We start from the raw sequence: 12411 nt of genomic DNA on the forward strand, positions 1-12411 counted from the left end.
TATTTAAAAGAATGTGCTCAAGAAAAGGTGAAACATCATATAATATCCAGTGGTATCAGTGCCTTATAGCTGTAACCCACACTTCAAAAACACACGGCTGGGATTGAAGGAAAAAATTGATTGGACGGTATTGATTAAAGCTCAGTAACTGGTAAGGCGTGGTATCAGTGCTCAGGAAAAAAAAAAAATCATGGCTGTCAGGCGTGGATCATTAAAGACGAGCGCTTGTTTCTTGTTTCAGACTTCGAGGTAGTACCTCAGTCAGACTTAAATTCTATCCTCTCTCTGGCTTTCTTTACTCTTATTATTATTATTATTATTATTATTATTATTATTATTATTATTATTATTATTATTATTATTATTTTTTAACTCTTTCTTCTTCTTCATTTCTTTCCCGTTGTTGTTCTTTTTTTTTTCTTTTTTTTTTTTACTTTTTGTTTTTTTATTGAACTCTACTGCAAGCTAGTCACCCAGAAAGGTACGACTTTTTTCTTTTTTTACTCTTTCTTCTTCTTCTTTTTTTTTACTCTTCTTCTTTTTTCTTTTTCTTTTTTCTTTTTATTGAACTTCACTGCAAGTCACCTAGTATACAACAACGAAAATGGGTAAGTATCTAGAGAACATATCAACTTGCATCTTTGGTGAAATCAGAGTAGCCAAACTCTCTCTGTTTGAAGCTTACCTACCATCTTCAAAACTCTCTCTCTCCGAGTCTGAAGCTTGTCCTTCTTTTTTGGTGGCCAGTATAGCTTGTATGATCGGCGAAAACAAAATATGTTTCTCTCCGAGTCTGAATCTTTTAGATTTCTCTTTCTAACCAATTACTGATTGTTACCGTCACTAGTGCGCCGGTAATGGTATCGGACGAAAGATATGTTCTCGGAAAGAAGTCATTGAAATTACCGACTTCACCGAAAACATTGGGACGATAGGCGAAAACTCTTCTACCGGTACCAATTCCCCCGATACCCACCCCTAGGCAAAATATATACCATTAGATCTGTAAAATCTATTGTGTATCATTAAACAATTTCTCTCAATTTCAAGTGAAATGGAAAGGACGGGTTTGAATCTAATGTCAGAATAGCCACTCATATTTATGATATCTTTTTGAATCTAGGGTACTCGCTCAAAAAACGATCTCAAAATTTGGTTGATAATGGCAGGTGAAATTAGTCAAAATTAGATTATGTACATGAAACACCATGGAAGAAATATACAATTCATAATTAGAGAGAAGTTATATGGCAAAAGAGTACCACTATTAGCTAGGGTTCAAGATTGCTGTCATTGATTCACTAGTGCTCAACCAGACATTAGTCGTAGAGATTTTTCAGAAATACAAAAGATTATATTAGTATAAATGGGGCCTCAAGGTCCAACATTTTCATTTACTACATGCTACAAGAATGCCAATTAATTTGTTCTATTTCTGAAGGCTTGTGAGCTTGCTAATGGTCATCGTGTCCATTGGGTAGGAATTTCAAGCTTGGGTTCGAGCTGACAATTCTTTTGCCACAAAACGTATGGTGGGTCGTGACTCTGGCTTGTCATCCACGCATTGTAAGGCTACAGTCACCACAAATGCCACCTCCTACGCCATTTGGCCTGTGGGAGTCCTTGGTCTAGCACATCCTTTAGAAGAAATTATGCAGTGTCTGAAACTGGCATTGCTGTTGTTGATTTGGATGATGACAGGGAAGATAGGAGCTCCCTTGGGTGCCTTCCCATCATAACTTCTAATGCCACCACTCCAAAGCTATAAACGTCGCATTTATCTGTTACTCGCATCGTGAATGCAAGCTCTACGCATCCATAAAACAAGATTGACATCCGTTTAATGATAGAATATGAGCATGAAAACACATAAATTGACTACACACTTCCTAATATGAGAAGCCATTTCTTCTTTGATGAGTTTCTCATACTCCACCGAATGAGGATCCCTTGCAATTTTCCATCTGAATTATAAGGAATTTTAGAGAACCCGATCCTATTCCATTTATAGTTATAGTTATAGTTATTATACGAAAATAGTCTATCCCAAGACAAATACTTGAAATGAGCAGTACAAAAATGCATAAACTAGATTGTTAGCTTACCTGGAGCCATGTAGCCATAAGACCCAGCAATTGTTGTCCAGTTAGTTGTATCTGAACTCAACAATCTTGCAGTGCCAAAATTTGAGAGTCGGGTTTCAAACTCTGACTCCAGCAATATGTTGTTCATAGTTATGTCTTGGTGCACAATTTAAGGAAAGCAGTCATGGTACAAGTAAGCAATTGCATGAGCCACACCTTGCACAATTTTCACCCTTCTACCCCAGTCTAGTTCTGCTTTCCCTTTCAACCCATACAATACATTTCCCAAACTGCCTTTCTCCACATTTTCATAAACCAAGTACATAAACCCCTTAATGGAACAGAACCCATAAAGCCTAATGATATTGCGGTGCTTGACTTTTGTCAACACATGAATCACATTCTTAGAACTCTTGCGATTGCTTGCTGGGATGTCACTAGAGTTTGACATGTTAAGTCTTTTAACTGCAACAATCTGACCTGTTGTCAAAGCTGCTTTGTAAACGCTTTGCACCAGTATCGATTGATGATACTGGTGCTTGATTTCTTCAGTTCGATCTTTAGCTTTCCTTGATGCAATTTTAGGCATAACTTCAATGATTTTGCTTATGTTTTCCATTAGGACCTAAAAATAAACTAAAACATAACAAAACATTATATTACAACACAAACTAAGGTTTAACATATATATGTGAATTAAAGGACTTTGAATGTAAACATTCAACGCTTATCAGTAGTATTGAGTCTTGAAGTTCGTCAGCACTTTGGCCATATTGTAACGTAAAGCATGTCTCCCATTCTGTCCAAAAACTGGAAATAGGCATACCTCCAAGAACTCTTTAGCACTAACGATCCACAAACTCCCCAAAAGCCAACAATGAACCCGATTGCAACGCTTGTACAAAACCATAGATGTTCGTGGGAGTTTGCATGTTCTTGAATATTGCCTTCTCTATGCGTGTTACCGATTTGAGGACCTTGAGGTTCTTCATCTCCTAGACACCTTTTCAAAAGAGGCAACCCACAAAAATATCGGTTACTTGCATATGAAGAAGCACCGAAACTTTGGAGCAGGGTACCTGTTGAGATTTTACCAAACAAGTTGTTGTTTGACAAATTCAAGTTGTTGTAAACATTCAATGCTTATCAGTAGCATTGAGTCTTGAAGTTTGTCAGCACTTTGGCCGTATTGTAACGTAACGCATGTCTCCCATTTTGTCTAAAAACTGGAAATAGGCATGCCTCCAAGAACTCTTAAGCACTAACGATCCAAAAACTCTCCAAAATCCAACAATGAACCCGAGTGCAATGCCTGTATAAAACCATAGATGTTCGTGGGTGTAACGACCCAAGGAAAAGTGCTAGCTATATCTGCGCTATCACGCCAAAAGGACTAGTCAATTTGGAGCTTTCAGAAAATCCCTTATAAAGCCCAGTTTCACCTAGTAACTGGGCAATGTGTGACTTAGAACCAATGAGTATCGTTCTAAACTACTTACTCTATGTGAGCTATTCACCTCTTCCCAATATGGGATCTGGGTGTTACAAACTCCCCCCTTAAATCCCTGACGTCCTCATTAGGGCCACGTCATGCAGTGCTTCAGTACCACATGACCTGAGGTTACTAGGTGGCTCTGATACCATTTGTAAAGACTTAAGGAAAAGCGCTAGCCACATCTGGACTATTACCCCAAAAGGACTAGTCAATTTGAAACTTTCCTAGAATTCCTTATAAAGCTCAGTTTCACCTAGTAACTAGGCAATGTGTGACTTGGCACCCATGAGTATCTTTATAAACCACTCACTCTATGTGAGCTATTCATCTTTTCTCAATATGGAACCGAGGTATTACAAACTCCCCCCCTTAAATCCTTGACGTCCTCATTAGGGCCACGTCATGCAGTGCTTCAGTACCACATGACCTAGCGTTACTAGGTGGTTCTAATATCATTTGTAACGACCAAAGAAAAAGCTCTAGCCACATATGCGCTATCACCCCAAAAATGATTAGTCAATTTGGAGCTTTCCTAGAATCCCTTATAAAGCCCAGTTTCACCTAGTAACTAGATAGTGTGTGACTTAGCACCCATGTGTATCTTTATAAACTACTTACTCTATGTGAGCTATTCATCTCTTCCCAATATGGGATTGGGGTGTTACAGTGGCTATGCGTGTTACCAATTTGAGGACCTTGAGGTGTTCATCTCCTAGACACCTTTTCAAAAGAGGCAACCCATAAAAATATCGGCTACTTGCATATGAAGAAGCACCGAAACTTTGGAGCTGGGTACCTATTGGGATTTTACCTGACAAGTTTGTTGTCTGACAAATTCAAATAGCTTAAAAAGCTCAAAGTAGCAAGGCTTGGGGGAATTACGCTTGAAAGGTGATTTCTTGACAACCCCAGATCGAGACTCTAATCTTTCCAAGTCACCAATAGTCTGAGGGATGATGCCAATCAACAAGTTTTTAGATAGGTTTAGCCCAATCAATCCCAAGAGACTTGTTATTTCTCTTGGAATTTCCCCTTTCAATTTATTACTTGAAAGATCGATGGCTTTTACTAGTCCAAGAATTGATCATATTCGAGATGCAATCCTTTTGTATTCATGAATGCATGCTCAATATAAGGATACTGAGAAAATGTTGTATACTCGTGTGCATAAATATAAATGACCAGAAATTCCATAGGATAACTTTGAAGATCAAAATTTTCTAAATCTTTTTGAGCCATGGCAGTGAAGTTTTTAAGGCACCGAGGTATAGTCCTTGAAATACTGTTGTTAGAGAGGTCCAAGATTTGAAGAGATGTTACTTGACATAACTCTAATGGTATGCTACCAACAAACATGTTTGATGGGAGGCGAAGAATCACCAAATCTTTTAGGCTTGTGCCTATCCATGTTGGTATCCTCCCAAAGAGTTTGTTTTCTCCAAAATCTAATACTTTCATTGAAGAGCATTTCATCAATGACATAGGCAATTCTCCAATAAAACTGTTGTTCTGGAAATGCAACAACTTGGCTTCATTATCTTTCAAACAAATTCTTATACCAACAATGTTATAATACCAATGATATTATAAGACAACAATTATCATATTATATACTAGATGTATAATGTATATTCAATAATATTACAAACCAATACTATTATTCACAATATTTATTATTCCCACTAATTTACTGAACATTCAAGTTTGTCTTTTATTAATTAGGCCACTTAGTAATATTATTGGAGTCCCATAATAATTTTCCTAGTTGCTGGGTGTGAGTCATTCCATGATTCATAGCATGCAATGATTAATTTCACAAATAATAGGGATAGGTGTTCGGCGATATCTGTACTTTGCAGTTCTGCGTCGATCGAACGCTAGTCATTGGCGATCGAGCGTCAAGTAGATCGATCACCAGTCTATGGGGATCGATCGTCATGAAGGTAGATAGTCATATTGTAGGGATCGATCGCCGATCTCCAGATTAGTTATTTGTAATATTGTATCTTAAAGTTAAGGCTCATTAAACTTATCTAATCAATTTGGAATTGTAAATATGCCTTAAATATTGATGAATAATTAATCTAATAAATATTAATATATTCTTTTATATTATGTTTAGATCTTAAAATCTAATTTAAGACGTTATATTTTGTCTTAAAATCTGGGGCGTTACATCTCTTCCCCTTTAATGGAATTTTGTCCTCGAAATTCGTAACTATAATACGCATAAAGTTTACACTAAAAGAAGATTTAGACTTCTAAATCTAAATCAAGCAACTCAGATTTTAAAATGTAGCACTTAGTCGCTAAACATGGGTTACTCTAACCGTTATCACTTAGAAATGTTCTAAGGTAAAAAAAATGATGTATGAAAATAATGTATATTTCTTTTCTGTACATCATCTTGACATACAATCTTAATCTATATGATCAACATTCAACTTTCACCATACACATCATTTCTATTTCTCTGCTTCAGTGTAGAGGTCTACTCTTGACATGGATCCTTATAACTTGTACGTCTGTGATACCACTTGTTCAATTCATCATACAATCAAATATCTCAAGTAATATTCCAGAATTTCATCTTATCTTCTATTATTGAAATTTCATCTTATATTATTGAAATTCCACCTCCCAATCTTAGGAGAGAATCTTATTCATGACCTAATGTCTCGATTAAAAGATCATCTCTAATCATCCTTAGGCCTCTGCATGGGTTGGAGTTTCCTTCCTACTGGAAATCCTTTAACATTAATCTGGGTCCAACCATTTCTATTCCTCAAGTAAATAATCATATATATATATATATAAAAGCCGAGTTCTTCCTTAGAATGACATAGAATAGTGACATGTGGCATGAACCCATACTTTTTAGTGACTAAACCGGTTCTTTAAGTATTGAATCGGTCTTTTAAATAAAATTGAACCGGTCTATTTAATCTCTTTCTCTCTCTCTCTCTCTCTCTCTTTCTCTCTCTTTCTCTCTCTATTAATGATACAAGTAGCATCTCTCTCTCTCTCTCTCAATTAATGATATAAGTATGACTCTTTGGCATTTTTATATTTTTTGTTGAAATCTAAATATGTTTCCATTTTGTTTGTGAAATTTGTGGTTGAACAATTCTTCATTTAAATGTTTATGAGAATTTTTTTTTTTGTTCATTTGCTTTTTCGAATGTTCAGAATTATATAGGATTGAAATATAATAGGTATCAAATCGATATTAAAAAAAATTCTTGCTAATTTTCTATTTTATATTTTGATAATCAAAATCGTGGTTTTCTTTTTGCTATTTTTCATCTTCATACTTATTTTCATTCTAAACTACACCTATGAGAACAAAAATTTTAACATGTTTTAATTTATATGAATTAAACCAAAAATAAGGGTCTTATGTATTAATTCATTTAAATGTTTTATGTGATATTTGTTTTTCTTTTATGTGATTTTTACGATTTTCACTTATTTTTTGTAAGTGTTATCTCTGTTTTTGAAAGTCAAAAAATGCAAAATTTTATTTGATTATTGTGCATAAAAGGAATATAAATGCTTTTAAGAACTGTTTGGCAACCGAGTGGAATAATTATTCCACTCGGGTTTTTTCTAAAACCCATCCACCCGCATAAAATCCGGATTTTGACCCGAATTTAGACCCGAGTTTTGAGAAAATTCAATGTTGTTTTTCAGATTAATGGTGGGACCCACATGCAGGAAAAGTTGACTAAAAAAACACGTGGGTCCCACATTTAAATAATAAAATATTAATAATTTAAATTAAAAAAAAAAAGAAATTAAAAAAAAAAAAGAAATTAAAAAAAAAAAAGAAATTAAAAAAAAAACAGAGGGGTGGCTGCCGGCTGGCAGCCACCCCCCTTGCGGGAGGCCGCGCGGCCTCCCCCGAGTACTGGGGGTGGCCGTGCGGCCACCCCCGACCCTTGGGGGAGGCCGCGCGGCCTCCCCCGAGTACTAGGGGTGGCCGCACGGCCACCCCCGACCCTTGGGGGTGGCCGCGCGGCCACCCTGACCTCCTCTGGGGGTGGCCGGGCCACCCTCAAAAGGGTGGCTGCCGGTTCCTTCATTTTTATTTTTATTTTTTTTATTTTTAATTTTGATTTCAATTATTTTCTTAAAAAAATATTATTTATTTATTTTAATTAAATAATCAATATATAATAAATTATTATTATTTAAATTATTATTTCACACAACTTTTCAAAATACCAATCATTATACACAACTTTTTAAACTTCCAATCATTTCTTACTATTAAAATATAATATTTTTCAATCTCAAAATTCAACACCCAAACACAATTTTTTACCTCGATAATTGTAAATAGAATTAAAATTTAATTCTAATTCTAAAAATTCAATACCCAAAAGTGTTTGGATTTGGAAACAAATATTTATTCTTTTCGGGTTTTTTCTAAAACCCGCCCACCCGCCCAAAACCCGAATTTTGACCCGAATTTTACACCAATTCAAAGCTGACAACTTGTTTAATGGCTGGGACCCACGCGCAGGACAACTTGTCTCAAAAAAACGCGTGGGTCCCACATTTAAATAATAAAATAATACAAATTTCAATAAAAAAATAAAATTTTAAAAAAAAATTAAAAAAAAGTAAATGGTGGCTGCCGGGCAGCCACCCCTTGGGGGTGGCCGCGCGGCCTCCCCCGACCACCTCCGAGGGTGGCGCGCGGCCACCCCCAGGCAATGGGGGTGGCCGCGCGCCACCCCTGCATATATATATATATATATATATATATATATATTTTAATTTTAATTTTAATTTTTTTTAAAAAAATTATTTATTTATTTTTTAATTAAATAATCAATATATAATAAATTATTATTATTTAAATTATTATTTTACACAACTTTTCAAAATACCAATCATTATACACAACTTTTTAAACTTCCAATCATTTCTTACCATTAAAATATAATATTTTTCAATCTCAAAATTCAACATCCAAACACAATTTTTTACCTCGATATTTGTAAATAAAATTAGAATTCAATTCTAATTCTCAAAATTCAATACCCAAACGCACCATTAGGGCTTTTTTAAAAGAGTTAATTAAACATTAAATTTGAAATGCTTTTTTTTTTTTTTTTTAATGTTCAAAATTATATGGATTTTATTTTTATTGAAACATATCATATATATATATATATATATATATATATATATGGACACGTGACATAAATCCATACTTTTTAAATATTGAACCGGTCATTTGAGTAAAAAACTGGTAATTTAAGTAAAACTAAACCGGTCTGTGTATTTCAAGTAAAATAAACGGTACATTTAATATGACTAATTAACTCTCTTATATTGAATAAAAAATGAATAGGAACGTTAAGTTCTTTTTGTCATTAAATTCTCACTAATTGCTACCTCTTTCTCTTCCTTTAAGTAAAACTGAAAAAAGAAAGAAAGAAAGAAAGAAAGAAAGTAAAATTGAACTGCTCCTTGTATTTCAAGTGAAATAAACGGTGCGTTTAATATTCCTAATCAAATCTCTTCCATTGAATAGAAAATGAATAGAAACATTTAATTTTGTTGTCATTAAATTTTCACTATTTTCTACCCCTCTCTCTTCCTTTAAGTAAAATCTTTTACTTCAACACCGCTTCCCCTCCCACTAAATGTCCGTTACAAACTAAACCTCAAAGAGTCAAACGTCAGTTTTTTTTCTTTGGGAAATGCCAACAGTCACTTCAATATCTCTTGCTTTCTCAAATAAATATATGAAGAAGTAATGATTTATGGTTATGCAAAACTGCAATGTTGTTTACATTACCCGAGAGTGGTGCTCAAAGCAAAGAAAGCAAAATTTTTGCTATTGTTGGAACTTTTTTGTTTGCAATACTGCTATAGCCTCTATTTTTTTTTTTTTTAGTTTGCCTTTCAAGTTTGTCGGGGCTGTGTTCAATAGAATTGTAAATAATATGTTTGTATTTATTTTATGTGCTTCTGTTTTTCTGATTTGATTTCTATCCTTATTTTTGCATTGTGAATTTATATTTTTTTTTTGTTGAAAAAGTAGTTTCTTTTACGCTATATATAAGAATGATGGTCGAATTAAAAAATATTTATATGACTGTAGTTTCTTCCTATACTTATAAATTTCTTTGAAACTGGAAAAAATATATAAAAAATTAGTTCTTTTCTATTATATTAGTGGTTATCATTTTAGATTTTTTTTTTTTACTTCATTTGCTATGATTTTGTTCTTTCTTTACATTTTTTTTGTCCCTATTTCCTAATTTATATTATTTTTTTTTTTTCCTTTTCTAAATTTTACATTGAAATATTCAAGGAAACCATGGAGAGAGAGAGTTTACATTAATTGTTGTTTTGAGTACGAGGTATAACAATTTTTTAATTTACATTGTTCATTGAATTTTTTTTTTCCTGTATAATGCACATTGTTAACGTGCTTAATTGATAGACAATATTGATTTTCAAGGTTTCATATGAACCGAAAAAGTTTATGGAAAAGAAAACTTTATTTTATTCTATTAGTATTTTTTATTTTTCATTTTTTGTCTATATTTTCTATGGTTCTCTTATTACGTTTCCTTTTTTTTTTTTTTTAAATGTAATTAATATATTATTTTTCATTCAAATTGCTTATTTTATCTTTTGTAAATTTTACACTAAATTCAAGAAAATGATGGTGAAAGAGAGTTTTCTATGGTTTTTTCTGTACGGGGTATGATAATTTTTTAGCGTATTATGTTTATTGATGAGTGCCAAATATTGTGTATTTGGACCCCTTGATTTGCACTAGTTAGACCTTTAGCCTTGTTATTTTCTAATGTTTTGGTTAGTTTTTGTGTTTTCTGTTTCTGAAGGACAATAAGAGAGGAATGACAAATTTCATAAGGAAATAGCTGGAAATTCGGAGACCCTGACAAGTCGATCGATCGAACTTAAAATTCAATCGATCGAATATTTGCCCGAAGTCGATCGATCGAAATAAAAGTCGATCGATCGAATTTTCCCAGAAACTGCTTTTGCAGAGCGCGCCAGAACGCCCAATCAGAAGCCAAAAAGCAGTCCTCCCTCTGATTTCCGCTGCAGAACACGCTGGTTTCGTGTTTGTGGTTGTCTCTAGCTACAGAGGAACCCTAGAGGAGGGTAGATGAGTCATTTCTTGCCATGGCTTGCTTCTATAAAAGCCATAGCCCTCCCCTTGTTGGAAGAGGAGAACGAAGAGTAGGATAGAGCAGAAATTCTGTAGATAGGTTTAATTTCGTGCTTCTTGTAGTGTAATTCAGTAGTTTATTTTCAGATACTTTCTCTTTGTAGAGCTTTTCTTTCATTTCCATGGTTGTTCATCATTTTATTGTGGTGTTCTTAGTCATGGAAGGCTAGTAACCTCAACTAGGGTTGAGGATGAAACATTTCCATTGATGACACTTACAACCTTGCTGTACCACTTGCACATTTAATGATATATCATTTTAGTTGTTCAAGTTCCATTCATTTAATGCTTTATCTTTTGCAATGAATGTGGTTAGTGGTGGATAGAGGACATTTTATGTGTTTCAACCGACCAATACATTGTTTTATCGGTTTGAATGATGATATCCATTGTGATTGAATGATACATTGGATGTTTTGATTTCAATCGGTACTCTTTGTGATTTGTCAATGTGTTGGATTCATTTAATGGTCCTTGGGTTTATGGTTAAGAAACTTGAATAACACCCTAAGCTTAATGTTCTTTGGGTGTTCAAGTGGAAACCAAGAGTGTGAGTTGTAGGATTTGGTTTGGTGGATTCCTTAACCTTAGTTCCTTTTAATTTGCATATTTCATTACAATCTCTTTTATTTAGTCTTTTATTCTTCAATCATTTCTCAAACCTTTGGAACTAGGTTAAAATAGGGTTAATCAAGCAAGATACTAATATTTGACCATTTCCCTGTGGGATCGACCTCGCACTTGCATAACATTATATTGCAAAACGATTCGTGCACTTGCGAGTACTATTTAAAACACACATCATTTATTGAGTAGTTTTTTATTACTTTGTGTAATACAAAAAAAAATAACACTATTATATTGGCATAAATTTCCTACAAACCAGTTTATCAGAAATTTTTGTCCCTATTATATTATATTAGTATTTTTCAGTTTTCATTTTTTATCTATATTTTCTATGCTTCTCTCAATTAATGACACAAGTAGAACTATTTTGTGGAGATATGTGTTTCTTTAGTATTTTATATTTTTAGTTAAAATCTAAATATGTTTTCATTTATTTTGTAAAATTTTTGGTTGAATAATTCTTCATTTGAATGTTTATGAGATTATTATTATTATTATTATTATTTTCATTCATTTGCTTTGTTGAATGTTCAGAATTATATAGGATTGAAAAATAATAGGTATCACATCGACAATAAAAAAAATTCCTACTAATTTTCTATTTTATGCTTTGATAATCAAAATCATGGTTTTCTTCTTGCTATTTTTCTTCTTCATACTTATTTTCATTCTAAACTATACCTATGGGAGCAAAGATTTTAACGTGTTTTAATTTATATGAATAAAAATAAAAATAAGGTCTTATGTTTTAATTCATTTGAATGTTTTATGAGATATTTTTTTTTTTTTTGTTTTTTTTTATGTGATTTATACGATTTTAACTTATTTTTTTTAAAGTGTTATTCTCCTTTTGAAAGCCAAAAAATGCAAAATTTTATTTGATTATTATGCACAAAAGGAATAGAAATGCTTTTAAAATACTAAGGAATTAATTAAGCATTAAATTTGAAATGCCCTTTTTTTTTTTTCTTTTTTTTTAA

At 33.1% G+C, this 12411-nt stretch overlaps 2 protein-coding genes across 2 annotated transcripts; both read right to left on the bottom strand.

Annotated features, from left to right (window-relative positions):
• Positions 1-1618: 1618 nt before the first annotated feature.
• On the bottom strand, positions 1619-2432 carry LOC133857903 (MDIS1-interacting receptor like kinase 2-like). Its single transcript, XM_062293280.1, has 2 exons — positions 2106-2432; positions 1619-1808 (listed from the first exon to the last, which is right to left on the bottom strand). Exons 1-2 carry the CDS (start codon positions 2230-2232, stop codon positions 1651-1653), a joined length of 285 nt encoding a protein of 94 aa, XP_062149264.1. The 5' UTR covers positions 2233-2432; the 3' UTR covers positions 1619-1650.
• Positions 2254-2994, bottom strand: LOC133856841 (MDIS1-interacting receptor like kinase 2-like). The gene is made up of 2 exons (XM_062291881.1): positions 2911-2994; positions 2254-2709 (listed from the first exon to the last, which is right to left on the bottom strand). The coding sequence occupies exons 1-2, from the start codon at positions 2992-2994 to the stop codon at positions 2254-2256; spliced, it is 540 nt and encodes a 179-aa protein (XP_062147865.1).
• Between the last annotated feature and the right edge of the window lie 9417 nt (positions 2995-12411).

The sequence above is a fragment of the Alnus glutinosa genome, chromosome 14 (assembly GCF_958979055.1).
Source record: "Alnus glutinosa chromosome 14, dhAlnGlut1.1, whole genome shotgun sequence".
In the NCBI taxonomy this organism is placed as follows: Eukaryota; Viridiplantae; Streptophyta; class Magnoliopsida; order Fagales; family Betulaceae; genus Alnus; species Alnus glutinosa.

What these genes read in the sequence shown, in the direction of transcription:
- LOC133857903 (XM_062293280.1), bottom strand. Translation starts at nt 2,232, where the DNA reads ATGAACAACATATTGCTGGAGTCAGAGTTTGAAACCCGACTCTCAAAT. An exon ending in TTATGGCTACATGGCTCCAG is followed by an intron (nt 1,809 to 2,105) that starts GTAAGCTAACAA and finishes ATGGATGCGTAG; the next exon opens with AGCTTGCATTCACGATGCGA.
- LOC133856841 (XM_062291881.1), bottom strand. Translation starts at nt 2,994, where the DNA reads ATGGTTTTGTACAAGCGTTGCAATCGGGTTCATTGTTGGCTTTTGGGG. An exon ending in GTGCTAAAGAGTTCTTGGAG is followed by an intron (nt 2,710 to 2,910) that starts GTATGCCTATTT and finishes GTTTATTTTTAG; the next exon opens with GTCCTAATGGAAAACATAAG.